The sequence below is a fragment of the Onychostoma macrolepis genome, chromosome 19, assembly GCF_012432095.1.
Source record: "Onychostoma macrolepis isolate SWU-2019 chromosome 19, ASM1243209v1, whole genome shotgun sequence".
In the NCBI taxonomy this organism is placed as follows: domain Eukaryota; kingdom Metazoa; phylum Chordata; class Actinopteri; order Cypriniformes; family Cyprinidae; genus Onychostoma; species Onychostoma macrolepis.
This window is the reverse complement of record NC_081173.1, coordinates 17135602-17156819: the sequence shown is the minus strand read 5'-3', so window position 1 is coordinate 17156819 and position 21218 is coordinate 17135602. Positions and strand designations below refer to the sequence as shown.

The window sequence follows — 21218 nt, the reverse complement described above, 5'->3', positions numbered from 1 at the left end:
AAAATCTGTTGTGTACAGCCTATCATGTGATTTAAAGGTTTGAAGAAGTAATTTATTAGAACATTATTCACATTACAAAATAAACTAAAGTGAATGGATGCATTTAGGTGTAAGAAGAATTTATATCTGAAATTTTACGTACTGAACTATAATAAGGAGACATATGATCATCTGATCTAATGAATATAAAGTTGTAAAAGGCCTGTTGCATTGCTCGGTGGGCCCTCTATAATTACACGCTCGCAAACCCCCATCAGAAAGCGCGAGCCGCCCCTCTCTGTGCCACGTAGAAAACATTCCAGCCTCTAGGCCTGCATTTCCGCATTATCCCTGCAAAACGGAGCCCTTTCCTGCGCATTCTCCATGTAAAGTGACACCGGAGCCATAGGAAGAAGTTAGAGGAGTTTGAGGAATCATCCACCACGTCTACACACTTCCCCTCTCAACTACACTGAGCGAGAGGGTTTGAGGAAACTGCTGCAGCGCCCGAAAGCAGCAACGAGCCTTTTGCAAAACACAAACGGAAGATGATACGGTTAACGGTTCAGATGATTTTCCTGGCTTTCCTAGTGACATTCGTGGCGTGCAACGCGCCGCCGGTACCGTTAGATGACATCGTGATTGAGAAGACGTTCACTCCGGAGCGCTGCGACCGGATGGTCAAGTCTGGAGACTTTGTTCGGTATCACTACATCGGCATGTTCCCTGACGGAAAGAAGTTTGACTCTAGGTTAGTGCAAAATGCATGTTTGACCTCCATTGTTCATCTTCTCAATCCTCACCTGGCCTGAAGCCATTTGCGTTTGTAGAGTTTACAGTCTGTGGAGCTCACAGCCACGCAGGCAAAGCAGATGGGACTTGCTCTGTTACTACGAACTGTGAACATTTACTTCTGCAAAAGCACGTCGTATACATTTACATCTGATTTAAAACAAGCTAACATTTCGTAAATTTGAATATGGAATGATTGCAGAAGTGAGTGAATGAATAGCCTACTACATGAATGAATGTAGGCTGCACGTGACTGAGTGAACCAACGGAGAAGTGAATGAATGAATGAAGTATGGTGAATGGCTGTAATTTTCATAATGCTTAATGAAAGGGACCTAATTCTTCAACTTTTTAGCTTTTTTAAAGATCATTGGAATATATCTTACAAGAAAATACTTTTTTAGTCTTTCTTCTTCAAAATGTGATGTTTTATGTGCTGTTTCTTTGTAATTATTTGTGAAATTTACTAGCAGTTTGTGAGTGAAAATTATTCTACCATCAAATATTAGATTTAATTGATTTAATTTTTGACATAAAATTGGCAATTATTTAAATTAAAAATACTGTGTAAGATTTTGATAGATACATTTTTAATGTAAGAAAGTTATTTTTAAATGATTTTCCAAATTATATATATATATATATATATATATATATATATATATATATATATATATATATATATAATATAAATGTGTGTGTGTATCAGATTTTAAAGATGGTTTTACTGATTTTTGTTGATGTGTGTGTTTGCAGTTATGACCGTAGCACCACCTATAATGTGTTTATTGGCCAGAAGCAGTTGATTGCTGGGATGGACAAAGCTTTAGTGGGCATGTGTGTTAATGAACGATGGATGATCAAAATCCCTCCACAGCTTGCCTACGGAAAGGATGGTTATGGTAAATGCACTTTTTAAAAACACAGCTCACTTTATGCATGAATGTCTGTCAGCGTAGGTGCCATCAGCACATTTACATTTAAATAGCCACATACCACTAGGCAACATGCTAATGTGAGAAACTCACTGAGACCTACAATACCCATGATTCTCCTGCTGAGTCAGAGGGGCATGCATCTCCAGGTGGAGAGAGGGGAGGTGTGGGGGAGGTGTGGGGGAGTGGACCAGACGGGGGTGTGAACTCCCAAAGGGAGTGATTCAAAGAAGAATGTTGAGCCATGTCCTCTTGTCAGAACTAGTTGTGAAGATAGTGTGTGTCTGCCCAATTCAGCTGCAGAAGCCATAAACAGATGTGTATAATTTAACTGCACATATATACAACAGATTTAAATTATAAGTAATCACAGACGCATTCAGCTCTTTCAGTGAAATACACAATACACAGGGTGGCACACTTCCCCTTGCAAAGTTTTATTGTAGAGAGCAAACAACAACTAATAATGCAGCCTTTATAGTAAACACAAAGACTAGAGCATTTATTGTCCTTCTTTTGAGTAGCTGTTTTTAATCATGCTTCAGGGGGCAGATTTCAAAGCTGCCAAGCTGGTTTGGTTTTTATTTCTCACAGTATTTTTATGTCATTCCTTATCAGGTGACATCATCCCCCCGGATTCCATCCTTCACTTTGATGTGTTGATGTTGGACGTTTGGAACAAAGAGGACAAGGTGCAGATAAAGACCTACCACAAGCCAGAGAGCTGTGGCCGCACTGTACAAGTGTCTGATTATGTCCGTTACCACTACAATGGTACTCTGCTCGATGGCACGCTGTTCGACTCCAGGTGAGATGAGTCATGTGAACCTTAAAAAAGGGGGATAAAAATGAAAAGAAAAAAAAGAGATAGCTAGCAAGCTAGATAGATGGATAGACAGATATTTTTAGTAACTCAATTTTTATATTGAATAACTTTTATTAAACATTTTATATTGAATAAACACTTATTACACATTATTTTCAGATCTGGTTTTGCTTTGCCATGTTACAACAGCGAGGGAATGTTTTGAATGTTTATGAACAAATCAGTTAGCCCAATGATTCAATGACTCATTCATTCCAAGTCTTTTGAATGAAGGCATCAAATGACTCATATAGACAGTCACATGTCGCTACCTACTAGCGTAATCATGTAACGTCCAGAAAGAGCCACAAAAAATCCCTATCACTAATAACAGGTTTATTTGTTTATTTAAATAAAACAACTTTTAAATGAAACAGGATTAAAACAAATTGATTAAATAAAAACTGACTGCAATAAATAAATATTACAAATAGATAAATAAATAGAAATAATTAATACATCTAACATTATTATAATGAGTATAAAGTAATAATAGAAACAAAACCTTTTCCAAAAAATATTTAACACATATTTATAATATTTTTATTTCGTAGTATAAATTAGGTCTTTATATACTCTTGGACCTCTTGACCAATCAGGTTCGAGGACCAGAACTAACAGCACAATAATGTGTGCATGCAATATATAGTTTATATGTGAAATATAAAAATATTTTTAAAGAATTCATCTAAAAATTACTCATAATTAATTTATAAACCCATTTCATTTTTGGACATAAATATGTTAAAACATCTTAATCTTAATTCTTATGATTATTTATTTAATTTATTTATTATTAATTAAGGAAAATATTAATATAATTAAAAAAAATGTATTTGATGTATTTCCCAATTAGTAATTCTAATTCTTTCATTTGCAGTCACACACGTATGCGCACTTATGACACTTACGTGGGGATTGGCTGGCTGATTGCGGGAATGGACCAAGGGCTTCTGGGAATGTGTGTGGGAGAAAAACGCATCATCACCTTACCACCTTTCCTTGGCTATGGAGAGAATGGAGATGGTGAGAGTCATTTTATTAGAAATATATACTAACCATATTTGTGCATGCAAAATAAGCATTACAACATCCGGTTATCTCCACTAACAGGAAGTGACATCCCCGGTCAGGCCTCTCTGGTGTTTGATGTGGTTCTACTGGACCTTCATAACCCCAAAGATGAAATCACAGTAGAGGTGCAAAGCCTTCCAGATCACTGTCCACGCAAGAGTGCAGTGGGAGACTTCATGCGTTACCATTATAACGGATCCCTGCTGGACGGCACATTCTTTGACTCCAGGTTAAAAACCCTTGATTTGAACAGAAACTGTTTGTAAAGTGATATACAGTGCACTTATGCTTTTGTTTATGTTTCAGTTACTCGAGGAATCGCACTTATGACACTTACATCGGTAAAGGCTATGTGATCGCAGGCATGGACCAAGGACTCCTGGGTGTGTGTGTTGGAGAGCGCAGGAGGATTGTTATCCCACCTCACCTGGCATATGGAGAGGAGGGCACAGGTGTGTGCTGATTGGTCCTTTTTATAGTCAAAAGAACATGAGGTTAACTTTTATCTTTGTATTAATCTCTTCTGTCTCCTCATATAGGAACTAAGATCCCTGGCTCAGCTGTGCTGGTGTTTGATGTCCACATTATTGATTTCCATAACCCATCTGATACAGTTGAGATCAGCAGTGTGAAGCCAGAGAATTGCACCTACAATGCAAAACGTGGTGACTTTGTCAAATACCACTACAACGCCACTCTGATGGATGGCACTTACATCGGCTCCACGTGCGTTGCAATTATACGTTGTGTATTATGTTGTGTTGGCATGTTACAAGTATTTGATCATTTTATTGCTATAGAAATGGGAATCAGAACGTATGGTTTATATTTAGAAATTTGATCTAATTTATGTTTTCCATTGCGTCTGTTTGGAACTGCAGGCACACCATTGGTAAGACATATGATGTGGTTCTGGGGGCTGGACAGGTGGTCGTAGGCATGGAACAAGGCCTTATAGGAATGTGTGTCGGAGAGAAGCGCAAGCTAGTCATTCCACCTCACCTTGCCTATGGAGAGAGGGGAGTAGGTAAGACATCCTTTCACAAACACAAAAACAAATGTTATATGTATATAAATAAATATACAAATATATATTCAATATATTAATATTAAATAATTATATACAAATTATTACAGACATATAATATTATGAATTATACACATTTATATGTAAATATTTTATATTAATATATATCGCAAAACAAAAGAGCTGTCTCATAAGAGTTACTGGGTGACACTTTACAATAAGGTTCCTTTTGTTAACATTAAACTAGATTGATTAACATGACCTAACAATGAAAAAATTTATTTGATTAATACTTATATTTATGAATCAGTTATTTTTATTTTCAACATTTAATAACACATTATTAAAATCAAAAGATGTATCTGTTAATATTATTCAATTGGCCTGAGCTAACATAAACTAACAACGAACAGTTGCATTTTTATTAAAGTTTAATAAAAACTTTAACAAATGTATTGCTTGTGGTTAGTTAATGTTAGTTAATGCATTATTAGCATTAAGAAATGGGACCTTATTTTAAAGTTTTACGTGTAATTTCATTTCTGGTTGTGCTGAATTCATTCACTTAAAAGAACCGGCTCATAGGACTCATTTTCTCAAACTGGTCATGACTGACGCATTATGTTTGTGCAGGAAACGCTATCCTTAGAGCAAAATATCAGAAGCCTTTTATTTGTCAAATAAAAATGTTATGTTACATGTATGTAATGTAACATGTTATGTTAATGTTAAACATGTTATGACAAAGCTTCGCTGTACTCCTGGCTTCATGATTTTTTATTGCAATTTGTGGTGGACCCACCAGAGGGAGACAAAGTAAATTCTTCTAACAACCTACTCAGCTCAAGTAGGGCTTGCTGCAGTCCACAAGATCCAGGGGGCGTGGTTGGATCCACATCTAGGGGGTGGAGATGGGGTGGGGTTTAGGTGTGTGCTGATATATTGACATTCAGGGAGGCTAAATTTGTTGCTAAATTCAAAACCACATACTTGTATACTACTCTTACTATTTTTGCCTTTCTGTGGCAGTAATAGTAAGTGTAGTATGATAGTATGGTTACTTCAAACTTGCATATTTCCCACAAAAAATGTATTATTAACTACTACTACTTGCTCAGATGGGGAGGTCCCTGGAAGTGCCGTGCTGTTGTTTGATGTTGAGTTGGTGAACGTGGAGGAAGGTCTTCCTGAAGGCTACATGTTTGTGTGGAACAGCGATGTTTCACCCAACCTTTTCAGTGAAATGGACAAGAACAAAGATGCACAAGTGGACAATACTGAGGTATATTCTTTTATACTGCGAGTGCGTGCATAGCAATACATCTCCAAAATGTTTATTAAGCTAATTTCTCCAATGTATGTCCCTTCCATGCAGTTTTCAGATTACATCCTCCTGCAGGTAGAAGAGGGCAAAGGTCGTCTGGCACCAGGTTTTGACCCGCAACGCATCATAGAGAATATGTATGATAACCAGGACCGCAACAAGGATGGACGAATCACAGAGGATGAGTTTAAACTCAAGGCAGATGAAGCATCTGCTCACGATGAGTTATGAGGCTGGACTCAGGGATGGAGGGTTGTGATGGGTTGTGTCTTGTGGTTGAATATTATAAATGGGAAGGGTATAAAGATACTGAATTTGCCAGTGAAGTGTCACTCAGAGATGTTGTTTACTTTAGATGTTTGTCTGAGAGGTGTGTGCATGTGTGAGTGTGCATAATTGTGTTTATATATGATTTTTTTTTTTTTTTTTCTCTGAATGTTTGTTAGAGTCTGGAGTGCAAAACATTACTTTGTAAAAAAAAATCCCTTAAATAAACACATTCCAACCCCCAAAGTGTTATTTCATTATTTCACTAAATCACTGTTTTATTAGAACTTTAAAAATATTGTTTTACATAAGTCATGCTCATAGTTAGGCAAAAGCTTGTAGCTTCCTCTAAAAGTGAAGAGCTGCAAAACAACATTTGTTACATAATTTAAGGTTTTAGCAGCTTGTGGACTGACAAACTGAAATGCAACATGCTGAAATGGAAGGTTTTTTTGTTTTTTTTAAATCTGAGCATGATATTGATGAACTTTTGAGCTTTGAATGTTTTTTTTCCATGATTGAGCATGTCCATTCTGATATGTTCCTGATAACGTTCCTACAGACATTTAGCAAACAGGACAGTATTAATAATCCTTTGAACGCGTGTCAGTGTGTTTTTAGTAGGTGTGGGCTCATAGAGACTCCAAACCGGTACTGACTGTGACAGACTAACAGACATGAGTAAAATGCATACACAAACTGAATGTTTCTGTCCCCAGACAAAAAATAAAAATAATAAATTGTGTACAAATTATATAAGAATTGCTGTCCCCAACACGGCTGTAATATATAATACCATTATGTCAAGCATTTAAAAATATTAATATTCAAAGTTTTATTCAAATTTTTAAATTCAGAAACAATTTCTTTTCATTTTCATAAGTACAACATTTAACTGAGTGCTAGTTACATTGGTGTATTAAAAAGTTCAAATCACATACATACAATTCACACCTTCTCCCATTACACCCAAGTCAATTTAACGTTGATTTAAAAAAAAAAAAAAAAAAAGTAGTCCAATGTGCCCCAAATTACATGACAAACGTGAAAAGCGATACTGTAATACCTACAGCCAGGCTTTTTTTACTGACTAGCAGCACAATAGCCTAATGACAAGAGAGAGAGAGAGAGAGAGAGACATACATGCATAACATGCTTTGTGTACGTGAAGTGATTAGTAAAATAAGTGCATACTCGCTAAAGTGTGAGAATCCGGTTCGTATTTTGCTCTGTGCCCGAGGGCGGGTGTGAGAGTGCCAGTCCTGCCAAATGAGACACAAACGAGTGTGTGTTTAGAAACAACCGACAACTAAACTTGACACAGAAAAACTACGAGAATGACCGAGCCAGAAGACATTAGATAAGGAAAAGGTATTACATTCGGTTGTTTAAGTCGACATCTAATTGCTTCTTCTCTTTCTTTTTCACGATTGAAGTTCAAGTAGGAGAGTTTGACAGGTGCGACTCCATCTGTTAATTCGTCCTCGAGTGTCGGACATTTAACTAACCTGGAGTCAGCAGCTTGATATAAAGTGCATTACAGTACGTTTATGTTTACCTTATATGTGGAAGTAGATATAACACTTGGCCTCAGTGAAATGGTAAGTAATTTGTTTTTCTTTTGTCTTGTTTGTCCCTGTTTGTTTTGCGCGTGCGCGATTCTAGCATCGCTCAGTCTGTATCACAGCTCAACTTTCCTGATAATTGTTATAACATTTAGGAAAATGGAAATGATACCGCGAATTTAGTGGTTTGGATAACAAATCTAGGCTATTTAGATTTTCTTTATTTAATATTGCTACGGAAGGATTTAGACTAGAGAGTAGTAGGAGAAAGTTGTGATGTGTAGTAATATTTTATTTTAAAGATTACATTTAAGAAATATTCTATATTGGGTAAACAAAAAAATCACGTTTTTAAATACAGTAAAAAAAAACTAAAACAAACAAACAAAAAAGCAGAGGAAATGTCGAGTATCTCTGGGCTGTTCATATGCCTATGTTGTTTTTCCTAGTTTTAGGGAATTTTTTTTTTTGTCTCTCTATTGTATCTGGAGAACATGAATAAACATTTAATGCAGGTTGGAGCATTAATGAATTGTATAATTTCTTACAATTAAAAAATACCTCTTCTGACACAAAAATAACAACTTTAAAACTTTTTTTATTGTTAATTGTTTTAATTTGTATTCTCTCATAATTTGTCATTACCACAACTGGTTCAGTTCCCACATTTACATCTGCAACCTTTGGGTGTGATTCTCATCTAAATCATCTTAATAACCAGGTGTGATCAGTGTGAGGTGTGCCTGTAATGGAAGGGGAACCTTTCCTAGATCTGTGTCACCTGACTGAGGTGGAGCAGACTGTAATTCTCAGCGTTCTGCAGAGAGATGCTGATCTACGCAGCAAAGAGGAAGGGAGAATACGGTCAGTGTGTGTACGATACTGAACTTATTTGGCAAATATAAGTTATATGAGCAATACAAGATGATATGCTTGTGTTTTCAGGAAGCTTCAGCAGACGTTGTCAGACCCTGTCCGTCTGCGCTCTCTCTCGGGCGCGTGGTTTAATGAAGAGCGTGCTAAGAGATATCAGAAGGGAGGAGCTGATGTTGTTCATGCCTCTATACGCCGTAAGAGGCGTGAAAAAGGTCACATGATATCTTAGTCATTCCTGTAGTGTAGTGTTTATGTATTTGTGTGTTCTCACACAACACTGTTTTTTGTTTGATTTCTGTAGATATACCTCTGACAGCAATATTTGCTGAAGAACAAGGTAACTGTTCTCAACCTCATGAGAAGCAAGAGGAAGACGAAAGTACAGAGAGAGAATTGCAGGAAAATATAAGTGTAAGAGAGGATGACAACGGCCAGGAAGAGAAGGAAAGAGAAAAAGAAGATGGGGAAAGGTTGGTGCAAATGTCATCTCTCTACTTAGGACTGAATAAACTGAATGAATCTAAACAGTCTGTATATTAATATAAGTATACAAATCCACACACACAGTGTGCTTGGCCATATTTCATGAGAAATAGGCAATCCTGTGTGTTTAAAATGCTGTGTAAACATCTAATAATGCGGTTGAAAACTCTCATTTAGCTTTGTACACAAGTATATGTGCATAAAGCGCTTGTATGAACATGTTAGCATGCAAATCATGATTTTTATTCTGTGCATAGATCCCTTGCAATCATTTACATTTATTAGTTTAAATATGATCCACTGTCTTATTTTGTGATGCTTTATTTTTTGTTGCATTCATGTGGTTACCCCTGAACAACAATCCAGGACAAGACACATCACAAAGGTCAATTTACATTTTAGATTATATTATATGCTTGTGAAATATGTGCTACTGCATGTGATACATCTCTAATTTTCTTACTTTGAACAGAAAAATGCAGCAAAAGAAAATAGTCTTAAAGGTAAAATAAACTATACTGGTAGGCAAATCATCTCATAAATGACAAAATATAAATGCATCTAAATTCCACTCTGCTCACTTCACTTTTCCTTCATGCTCCAGAAAGTGTTGGAGAGTCTGAGGACAAAGAGAGGAGAATTTTGCCGAGTACATCACCGTCTCTACAGGTCTGTTTGGCAAAGCCAGTTGTTCAGATACACACATCCCTGAAAACCTTTTGTGTGATGTGTGAGTGTTTCTGTAGATCGACTCAGAGGGGGACATGGACTCCGGCAGCACTGAACTAGACTATACTAGGTTTGGGTCAGTTAGCAGCTTGACCTCCCATCATATGGTAAGATGCACTTTCAAGCACAACACTTGACCTTCTGCACCAATGAAGTTTTGAAGGTGTAAACGGTCCAGTTTCTGTGTGGGTAGATGAATGGCAGTTTGATGAGCCTGTACAGTGTGGGCGATTTTGGGGATGTTGTAGTATCAGGGCGGATCCAGTTCTCGTTGCAGTATGACATCAAGAAAGAGGAGCTTCATGTGCACATAATACGCTGCCAAGATCTTGCGTCGGCCCGTAAAAATCGATCGGACCCGTAAGTATACTCGACTGTGGTCACTTTCATTCAGACATAACTATCAACTATTTATGAAAGCAGTCAAGCTGCATTTAATATTATTATCAAAGTTGACAATAACAATGGTGCTTAATATTTCTGTGGAAACCGTGATACATTTTTTCAGGATTATTTAGATGAATAGAACGTTTAAAAGAACAGCATTTATTTGAAATGGAAATCTTTTGTAACATTACAAATATTTTTGCTATCACTTACTGACCTCAAACCTTTGAACAGTAGAGTATGTCTTTATCTCTTAAACACAGATACGTTAAAGTTTACCTTCTCCCTGACAACACATCCCGCAGTAAGAAAAAAACTGCAGTGAACAGGAAAACATTAAATCCATTCTATGATGAAACCATGAAAGTCAGTTTTATTAATTTATTATTTCACAAATTATTCCTATGCATTTAAAATACATAATCAAACTTACAGTAATTATTTCTCCTGTACCAGTACAGAGTGCGGAGACTGGACCTCCAGGCTCGTGTGCTGAGTATGTCAGTCTGGCACATGGAGAGAATGAGGAGAAACCTCTTCCTGGGGGAGGTGGAAGTGAGGCTGGCTCAGTGGGACTGGAGCCAGAGCCAACCAACCTGGCACAACCTCCAGCCAAGAGTAAGACCATTTCAGAGATTATCTGTTATCTTTAGTGAATTAAACATGCCATTCTCATCATGAGACTCTTTCTCTCAACGTAGGTTAAGTTAAGTCCAGATGACATCATCAGCAGAGGAACTATTCTGTTCTCAATTAAGTTTGTACCTCCATGTTCAGAGGGTGAGTCTGAAACAGACACGTGTGGCTCATTATTAATTTACTATGCACGGGCTCACACTCCCCATTCCAGAGCAAATAGTAGTAAAGCTAATTTTTTTATCGGCCCTCTTTCATATAAAATATTTTTTTGAAGCACCCCCTGAGTTATGTTGATATTTTAATAATTTTAAAAAACTCACTCGCACATTTCACAGTAATGCAGGTAAAAAAATAATAATAATTTAATCTTTTTATTAAGTGTTTTTTTGTTGTTGTTTGATCTCATAAGAAAGTGTCATAAATTCTGTTGCTGAAAACAGGCAGAGAGAATGTTTTATATTATCATTCTATATTGTTTTTATATCATTATCATCATTATTATTGTTGTTGTTAACTCTAAATATAAAAAATGAAGACCAAATATATTACTGCTTAATAACACAGTTAAATATAAAATAAATTGCAATTGTATTTAAATTATCTTTAATAAAAGGAACAAAAATTAATATAATTTTAATTGCAATGTAAGTTACAAACTACCAGTTGCAATACTAATGTTCATTTAATTATTCATTTTCAAATTTGAAACCCTCAAGCTTTAATTTTAGTAGAAAATAAAGTATTTGTTGTTTAGTTGACAACGGATGTGTAAACACTTCTGGTTACAAATCTGATAAAATGCTGAAAACTGTCCACAAAAATATTGATATGTATCAGGCTAACTTTCAGTCTTTAGTGATTTCACTAAGCCACACTGTGATTTTCAATTTCATTTTGATTTATTGTACAGCTCTATTTGTTTATTTTAGGAAGTGGTTGTCCACCGACTGGTGAGCTCCATATTTGGTTGAGGGAAATTGTTGGTCTACTTCCCCCTAAACGTGGCGCACCTAGTACATATGTGAAAAGGTGTGTGTGCACATTCATAGTAGTGTGCCTGTTTTTTTTTGTTTTTTGTTATTTCCCGAGCATATCAGTATGGTTTGTGTTTGTACAGTGTGGTATTACCAGATGAGAGTGGTGTCAGTGGCCAGCAGACTCGGGTGATGCGAGGATCTGTCAACCCAGTGTTCAACCACACCATGGTTTATGACGGGTTTCAGTCTAGCGACCTTATTCAGGCCTGTGCAGAGATAACGGTCTGGAGTCCACATCCCTCCAGCTGTCTGGGTGGAGTACGACTCAGCACTGGCTCAGGTAACACACATTTGAACATAATATACTGAAGGTTTGAATATATACATAGCTGAGAGCTAAGACTGTGTTCACATGTTGCAGGTGTGAGTTACGGTCAGGCTGTCTGCTGGATGGACTCAACAGAAGATGAGATTAGTGTGTGGTCAAATGTGATTCAGAGCCCCAACAGCTGGGTGGACACTAGTCTACCAGTCAGAACCAATTTACAGCTCTGTTCTGATTGAATTTTGTTTAACCTATTCACCCTGTGACTTTGGTTGTGTAACATTCTGGAATACACTACACAACTTTTTCCCCAATCTTTGACCCAGTTTGTAGTCTGGATGGGTTGAAGCTAGTTGGCATAAGTCAGAGTCAGTCTGCAACTTTTGGATGTTGGAGTTGTAATGAGAGTGTAGTATGTAATGAGCCCAAACTCTGGTTTTTAGCTTCAGACTATGACTCCATCCAGTTTGAGGATATCAAACATGTTTTTATATTTTGAGCCAGTTTTATAACACGGTGTATGACGGTGTATTTGAGCAGTGTATGACATGACCATTCACCTCCAACCATGGTAGCAATCTCTAAAGGACAGAAATGCGATCACCCTCCTTTACATAAAATAGAGCAAATTCTACAAGGGAAAAGGAAACAAATGAAACCTTTTGCATAGTGGATTTGTTACAAAATAGTCCTCACCCATTTCTTTGAGTATGTTGCCAAATAATATGATACAGTTTGGTTTACTTTGTTGTCAGGTTAAATGTTTTTGCTAGAATTTGCTAGTGTCATGCAAATCTATAGGGGAATGAGAATTCATTGTCAAACTTTAACTGTCCTCTTAAGAGAATAATGGTATTTTCAACTTTCTGCATGTGGTCTCATTGTGACATTGAAGGTCAAGCCACAAATGTAACGAAATACTAACTGTTGATTAAAACCACACAGATTTGTCTTTAATTAAATGCACATTGCATCAGTTTTTATTTTACAAATATGTACATCAGTATAACAGTGAGAAAGAACAAGAGGAGCGTGAGAACTACTTTATACATGCTCAACGGTGAGGAATAATGACAAGCATTGCAATATAGAAGTAGTAAACAATCTCTGTCTGATTTAAGATATGCATGCTTTCTTTTTTTTACATCTTCTTTCTCAGGTTTGTGCACTCTACGAAAAGAGCCGGTCTTTCATTCAGCGTTGGTATCAATAATTTCGTTGATAGTTCAAAGGCAGAGCTGGCCAGGATGACAGGAGGTTTACTGATTCCAAATAAGGAAAAGGATGTTACAAATTAGTCCTCGCACATTTCTCTGAGTATGGTCCTCTAATTAGTGGTATTTTCAGCTTTTTCTAAATCATATTTTTAATAATTTAATTTGATTAAATGGAGTATCTGCATCTTCAAGCTTATTTTGGAATCATTTTCAATTTACGGTTTGTTGCTGGTCTGTTTATAAAGTTCTCATTGTGAAACTGCTTGTCAAACTCCAAATGTAATAGAATGCTGATGATTAAACTCTGATATTGTGTAATCTTTTGTAACAGACTATCTATTTTATTTTTTAAAAACCTTCTTACATTAGGATGAATTAAAAATTCTGCAAAATGAAGACATTCTTTATTATTGTAATATATAATTTAACATTTTTTACATAAATTTTAAATTTATAAAATGTATAAATTTAAACAACAAAGTTCTATTCAGTATCTATATATTCATCAGCTATTTCTTAAGGAGACTGATCTGTTGAAAGGAAAGGACGTGACGTGTGGCCAAGTATGGTGACCCATACTCGGAATTTGTGCTCTGCATTTAACCCAGTGAGTAGTGAACAAACACACACCCGGAGCAGTGGGCAGCCATATTGCTGCAGCGCCCAGGGAGCAGTTGGGGGTTCAGTGCCTTGCTCAAGGGTCTCACCTCAGTCATGGTATTCCATGGAACCCACAACCTTCGGGTTACAAGTCCGACTCGCTATCCATTAGGTCACGACTCCTATCACTGTAAATCAGTGTTCAACATGTTGAACTTCAGCCGACTCTAAACAGTGCCTTACATAATGCACACTAGCTGTGTCTCTTTTTACCTACAAACTCAAAAACTAATACAGTACTCTACTAGCTTGGCCAATCCTCAGTTTGTTCTCAGAGGTTATTCTGGTAGTTTAAAGTTAATTTAATTCTTATAATTTCTAATGGCTTTTGCATATTTCAAGCAATGATGCAGGAATTGTTTTACTTTTAAAAGCACGGCTATGTCTCTGCAGTGCGTTTGCTCAGGGGTGTCGAAAGCAGGGGGAATGATGGACCGATTACAGGGGTCCCACAACGATCACCCCTGCGATCTCTACTGAGAGAAGTCAAACATAGACCTTGTCCTGGTTCAAAAAATATTTGTCCACCCACTGATGGACCCTCATGTCATGTCACATCAATTCAGTCCCTCCTTCATGTGTTATTTTGGGAACTTCTGCTTTCCACATTTGGTCGCTGGTGCAAACACTAGCGACCTCTTCCTAATTTTCTTGTTTTTTGGGGGGGACTTTCTTCCAGACCAACAAAGGCCTTTCATCATCTCCAGTGGATGTCTGGTTTCTTTAGATTACACTATGTGGCTTCTTCTAGCTGGGTTCGTGCTGCTGGTGTGTGCTGCAGGTAAAGTTCTATGTAATAGAGAAAACAACAAACAACAGAAGCAAACATGCAGAAGTATGTTAGGTTATGTGTTTTACTTAGAGAGAAGTTGATTAAATGAATTGTGTGATTTCTCATTGTTTTCTTCCTCAGATGCCACACCAATTGTTGGCAGAACAGTTCCCGATTTTGGAAAGATGTATCATGTTAAAGGTACACTTGTCTAATTACACAGTACATCCCAATACAGTACACTTCATTTTACAGTATCCCTTTTTGTGTAGGTGCGCTCTCTCTGCCACATTATAAGATAAAAGAGCCATTTGAAGCTTGGTACGACCTTGAGGGAAACAGAAGTCGAATCGACTATTAGATTAGATTAGATTCAACTTTATTGTCATTACACAAGTACAGGTACAGGGCAACGAAATGCAGTTTAGAAGTGCAACCAGAAGTGCAATAGCAGCAAGTGCAGGATATACAATGGTTGAATAAGTGCAGGACAAGGATATGTACTGAATATATGTATAAATATATATAGAAAGATGGTTATTACTATAAACAGAATTTACAGGTGAATATGTATAGTGAATAAATATACAGATGGCTATTACTATAAACAGAATTTACAGGTGAATATGTATAATGAATAAATATACAGATGGCTATTACTATAAACAGAATTTACAGGTGATATGTACTATCAATATAATATAATATATACAGATGGCTATTACTATAAACAAGGTGTAAAAGTGCAGTGGAAGTGATTGCATATTACAATTAGACGTACGGTGCAAAATGCTAATGTAAACATTGATAATGTAAACAACAGTCGGCAGTGCAAATGAGCATAATCCAATTTAGGTATGGTAGTGCAAGATACAAAAGTAAACAGTTGTTACTGTAATAAAAATGTACATTCAGTAGTGCAAATAAGGCCGATGTGAGGTAGGAGAGAAGAGTTAACAATATATGAGGAAGTGGATCAACGGGGGTTAGAGTTCAGTAAAGAGACAGCTCTGGGGAAGAAACTGTTCTTTAATCTGCTGGTCCTGGTCCGGAGGCACCTGAAACGCCTGCCGGAGGGCAGGAGAGAAAACAGTCTGTGGGCTGGGTGAGAGGAGTCCTTAAGGATGCTGCGAGCTCGATGCAGACAGCGTTTCCTCTGGATGTGTTCGATGGCAGGTAGTGGAGTCCCTGTGATGCGCTGGGCAGTTTTCACCACCGCTGCAGTGCCTTGCGCTCCGCAACAGAGCAGCTCCCATACCATACTGTGACACAGTTGGTCAGGATGCTTTCTATTGCGCAGCGATAGAAGTTCACCAGGATAGCCGAGGAGAGCTGATTCTTCCTCAGTGTCCTCAGAAAGAAGAGGCGCTGGTGAGCCTTCTTGACCAGGCTGGAGGTGTTGGTTTTCCACAACATGTCCGCCGAGATGTGGATCCCCAGGAACTTGAAACTGGAGACACGCTCAACAGCCATTCCATTGATGTGGATGGTGTCGTGTGTGCCTCTTGACTCCTTCCTGAAGTCCACGATGAGCTCCTTCGTTTTGGTGGTGTTGAGGAGCAGGTTATTTTCAGTGCACCATGTGGCCAGATGCTGGATCTCCTCCCTATAGGCAGTCTCATCGTTGTTACTGATGAGGCCAATCACCGTGGTGTCGTCTGCAAACTTGACGATGGAATTAGATCCATACACAGGCTTGCAGTCGGAGGTGAAGAGGGAGTAGAGAAACAGGCTTAGCACACAGCCCTGTGGTACACCAGTGTTAAGTGTGATGGATGTGGAGCAGGTGAATCCTGATCGAACATTCTGGGGTCTGTTGGTCAGGAAGTCCAAAATCCAGTTGCACATTGAGGTATTGATGCCCAGGTCTCCAAGTTTGGCTATTAACTTGGTTGGGATGACAGTGTTGAATGCTGAGCTGAAGTCAACAAACAGCATACGTGCATAAGCGTTCTTATTGTCCAGGTGAGTGAGCACAGAGTGCAGTGCCATGGAAACTGCATCCTCTGTGCTCCTATTGCTACGGTAGGCAAACTGGTGTGAGTCCAATGTGGTAATGTCTTTTAGGTGTTCCAGGACCAGCCGCTCAAAGCACTTCATGACGATGGGTGTGAGTGCTACAGGGCGGTAGTCATTAGGGCATCTCGGACTAGAGTGTTTTGGCACTGGCACAATGGAAGTGCATTTAAAGCATGTTGGTACGGCTGCTTGGGCAAGAGACGGATTGAAAATGTCTGTAAAAACCCCAGCGAGCTGCTCCGCACATGCCCTGAGAACACGACCAGGTGGCAGTTTCTCTGTTGTCTCTTTCAAAGCGAGCATAAAAGTAATATGAATCTAATCTAAATATGGAGTTTTTATTGGTCTGTCTGACTTTTCTTAACTTCTAAAACCTTCAAAGTTCAAGCTTTTAAACATTATTTTAAACTTTTGGATAAAGGTTTGTCAAACCAACATTTGTCATCAAACTTTACTCGAGTTCAAAATGCCGTCTTTTGTGCTCTGTAGAAGAAAGTCATAGGTTTTAAGCCCTATTCGGTAATTGTTTCTCGTAGGAACGTAAGTTACTTTCACCATTTACAGGTGTCATGGACATGCCAGGCTCATCCACTACTCAATCACAACAAGCACCCTTACCTGAGTTCTAGCACCTGCACCAGATTACTCATTAATCAACTCACCACATATAAGCACACACCTCGCAGCCAGTCTTGGACTGGTCTCACTTTGAGCAATGGACTGCTTACCTGATCTCAGTGTTTCATCTTTGTACCCCAAGCTCCTATCCAAATGATAGAAATGTGACTTTCGAAGGAGCGAGTGCTATCAAATAGCACGCCTAGGTTCCTAACTGATGACGAAGAATTGACAGAGCAGCCAATTCCAGTCCTTGCGTACCCCCGCTCTGCACATTTTGTATGTTTCTCTTATCTCTTCAGACGTTTGTTCTATTCGACTGTAAGTGCCCTGCGAAGTGGACATCACAGGATATTCCGCCATGATTCCAGTTCGAAGCAAACGTATACATTCCATTCAAAGGGCATTGAAGTGTGCGAGATGTGAATTCAAATTTGTATTTATTTACAGAGGTATATTATTTCACGCTTCTCTAGCAAGTTTCGTCTGTGTGTGAAGACGCTGCAGGCTGTGGTGCAGCGCAAATCCGTGAATGACTGTTCCGAAGTGAAGTAAACTTCAACGGATTTCCCTGCTCAGGGAGTAGGAAGCAATGAACACTGTGTAGGGAGCATGTCGATCGGAACACAGTTCATGCACGAAGCTCACTTCTAACGACCTGATGATCTGAATCAGGTGTGTGAGAAGGTTCGTGAAAGGATGCAAGGAGTGTGCCCATTCCTGCAAGCTCCTTCCTCTGCCCATTCCTCGACTCCCCTGGTCACACCTGGGAGTGGATTTCATCACAGACCTTACTCTGGTAATACATGTGTTCCAGTCATTGTGGACCGATTTTCTAAATCCTGTCGTCTGATTCCCCTCAGAAATCTTCCAACAGCAATGGAAACTGCAGAACTCCTGTTTCAGCACATATTCAGATACTATGGTATCTCTGAGGACATCGCATTGGACAGGGGTCCGCAGTTCACTTCAAGAATATGGAAGAAATTCTTTACCCTCCTAGGTGTGAATGTGAGTCTCTCGTCTGGTTACCATCCCCAGTCGGGCAGACAGAGAGATAGATCCAGGAAGTTGGGAGATTCCTACAAACCTTCTGCCACGGTCACAAGAACTCCTGGAGCAAGTACTTGAGCTGGGCCGAGTACGTGCAGAACTCCCTCCGTCAACCTATGCGATGCAATTTTAAAATGTCAATTATATAGAGTTATACATATAACTATATCACATCTATTTTCCTATTTTTAAGCAGGAGATTTAAATAATCAAATAATAAATAGATTATATAGGCCTATTATAAAATATGCTTGTAAAAATAAGAATGCATTTTTACGCAAGTATTTAAATACATTTTATACAATAAAAAAATAAATTTGTAAATAAAATTTATTTACAACAGACAATATACGACTGGCCACATGAGCAGTGCATTCCCGGCTTGTAAGGATCACAGAACTTGCTTCTCCACTGTGAATAAATTGCCATCCGAATCTATGAGTTTTATCACTGAGGTGATATGTAAATTTATTTTTACAGACGTCTATATGAGAACAATTGCTGTCTGAATAGGGCTTTTGAAACATTAGAATCCCATAGATTCAATGCAAACCAAAATAACAAGGCAGAAATGTTCGAGATGTTTGTGTTTTTTGATGGTTGGTTGGTTTGTTTATTTTCTGCAGTTTGAGAAGATGGAGAATCACACCGATGTTCTCTGTGAGGTCTGGAAAAATGTCACACTGGTTGGCCATAAGAAGAACACGTATCGTCTGTGGATCACACGTCCAGAGGGAAATGATTCTCCAGCCACCCCTCACCACTTTGAGATGGTGGGCTTCAACACCCTTTTGGAGTCCCACAATGACAAATACACTATTGACTACAGTGACTTCAGCCCACAAACTGAATCTGACATTTTCATACCACCTGGAGGTAACTGGAAAACATTCAGTGAAACGATTATTTCTTCCCTTTTTTTTTTAAACTTGCAGATCACACATTCACTGAAGTATTATGTGTTTAGGAATGACCTGTGGAGAGTTTCCTGATCCTGTTGAGGAGCATCAAATATTGGCCAACCCCATTCAAGACTGTCAACACCTCCCCTGTTAGCCACGCCCACCGTCTGTTTGGCCCCTTTAAGGAGAAGTTCAGTCGTCAGTATAACAGTGAGAAGGAACACGAGGAGCGTGAGAACTACTTTATACATGCTCAAAAATGACAAACTTTGTAATGTAGAAGTGGTAAACAATCTGTGTCCTCTTTCTCAGGTCTGTGCACTCTATGAACAGAGCCGGTCTTACATACAGCGCCAGTATCAATAACTTCGCCGATAGGTCAAAGGCAGAGCTGGCCAGGATGTTAGGAGGTTTACTTATTCCAAAGATGGAAAAGGATGTTAAAAAATAGTCCTCAAACATTTCTCTGAGTATGGCATAACTCGTGTAACTTTAAACTGTCCTCTAATTAGTGGTATTTTCAGCTTTTTCTAAATCATCTTTAATTTCATTTGATTAAATGGAGTATCTGCAACTTCAGGCATATTTTGGAATGATTTTAAATTTATGGCGTGTAGCTGATCTGTTTATAAAGTTCTCATTGTGAAACTGCTTGTCAAACTCAAAATATAATGGAAAGCTGATGATTAAACTCTGATATTTTGTAATCTTTAGTATCACACTATTAAATCAGTTTTTTTTTGTTTTATTAGGATGAATTAAAAATAAACAAAATAAAGACATTCTTTATTACTGTATTATTCCATGGTCTGCCTGAATACTGGATTCTGATTGGCTGGCAGGTATGCAGTAAAACGTCTCCGGTTACTATCGTAACCTCGGTTCCCTGAGAGCGAGAACGAGACATCACGGAGAATTTCTCCGTTATGGGAACTCCTTCCCTTCAACCTTTCCTGAAGTCCTATTGGCTCACGCCAGTCAAATGACTGGCCAATTGTCGCGAAGCATGCAACCGTATGCAAATACTGACGAGCTCGAGAGGCAGTATAAAATGCGGTGCCCGCGACAATTACGTCAGAATCGGATACTGAACGCCGCTTAGCTGGTCGAGCAGCGAGCACGGCGAACACCGTGATGTCTCGTTCTCGCTCTCAGGGAACCGAGGTTACGATAGTAACCGGAGACGTTCCCTCTCGAGCTTTCACGAGACATCACGGAGAATTTCTCCGTTATGGGAACGATATTCAATCCCGCCGTGAGAGAGGCTACGAGCAGCCTGTACGAGTTACACACTCAGCGAAGAGAGAATACACACACACATAATTCCCACCAATAGCGACGCTTGTTAGGCAGGCTCGCAGCTGATAGGTGGAGGTAAGCCAATGAGCGTCTACACCCCAGGTATACGAAATTTGCATATCTGGTCGATAATATTGCAGGCTGCGCTGCGAACAGGGCAGAACAGACGCAACAATAGTATTGTAAGGGGCTGCACAGAGATAGCTGTGTTAAGCAGCAGAAGCATAACATGATCATGGTAGCACTAGTAAATAGACACGAATAACTGGAGCTGCACTGAGTACAGGGCAGACAACAACAACGATAGCAAGAAGGCTGCGCAGAGTAATTACTGTGCGAGGCAGCAACACACATGTCCCACAATAGCGGTAGTAAACATAAATCAGTCACTCACCGACAACACTCGGGAGGCTAAGGACTGAACGTCCAGCTTG

General features: G+C 38.6%; 2 protein-coding genes and 1 pseudogene across 6 annotated transcripts; all 3 read left to right on the top strand.

The window, feature by feature from the left end:
• The first annotated feature begins 310 nt into the window (after positions 1–310).
• On the top strand, positions 311–6503 carry fkbp9 (FKBP prolyl isomerase 9). Its single transcript, XM_058753064.1, has 10 exons — positions 311–730; positions 1528–1673; positions 2325–2514; positions 3452–3597; positions 3685–3874; positions 3952–4097; positions 4185–4371; positions 4527–4672; positions 5791–5954; positions 6048–6503. The coding sequence occupies exons 1-10, from the start codon at positions 528–530 to the stop codon at positions 6225–6227; spliced, it is 1698 nt and encodes a 565-aa protein (XP_058609047.1). The 5' UTR covers positions 311–527; the 3' UTR covers positions 6228–6503.
• Positions 6504–7458: 955 nt separating this feature from the next.
• On the top strand, positions 7459–13779 carry sytl1 (synaptotagmin-like 1). Of its 5 annotated transcripts, none has more exons than XM_058753143.1 (15): positions 7459–7634; positions 8550–8692; positions 8774–8916; positions 9006–9174; positions 9521–9572; positions 9660–9708; positions 9792–9856; positions 9934–10023; positions 10110–10276; positions 10567–10669; positions 10760–10921; positions 11005–11083; positions 11872–11971; positions 12060–12259; positions 12341–13779. In XM_058753143.1, the coding sequence occupies exons 2-15, from the start codon at positions 8577–8579 to the stop codon at positions 12481–12483; spliced, it is 1638 nt and encodes a 545-aa protein (XP_058609126.1). In that variant the 5' UTR covers positions 7459–7634; positions 8550–8576; the 3' UTR covers positions 12484–13779. The 5 variants fall into 5 exon arrangements, with proteins under 5 accessions (XP_058609126.1, XP_058609125.1, XP_058609128.1 ...); XM_058753142.1 differs by having other exon boundaries at positions 7459–7864; XM_058753145.1 differs by having other exon boundaries at positions 7460–7864; positions 9554–9572.
• A 73-nt stretch (positions 13780–13852) lies between these two features.
• LOC131525130 (uncharacterized) lies at positions 13853–20328 on the top strand (annotated as a pseudogene).
• The last annotated feature ends 890 nt before the right edge of the window (positions 20329–21218 follow it).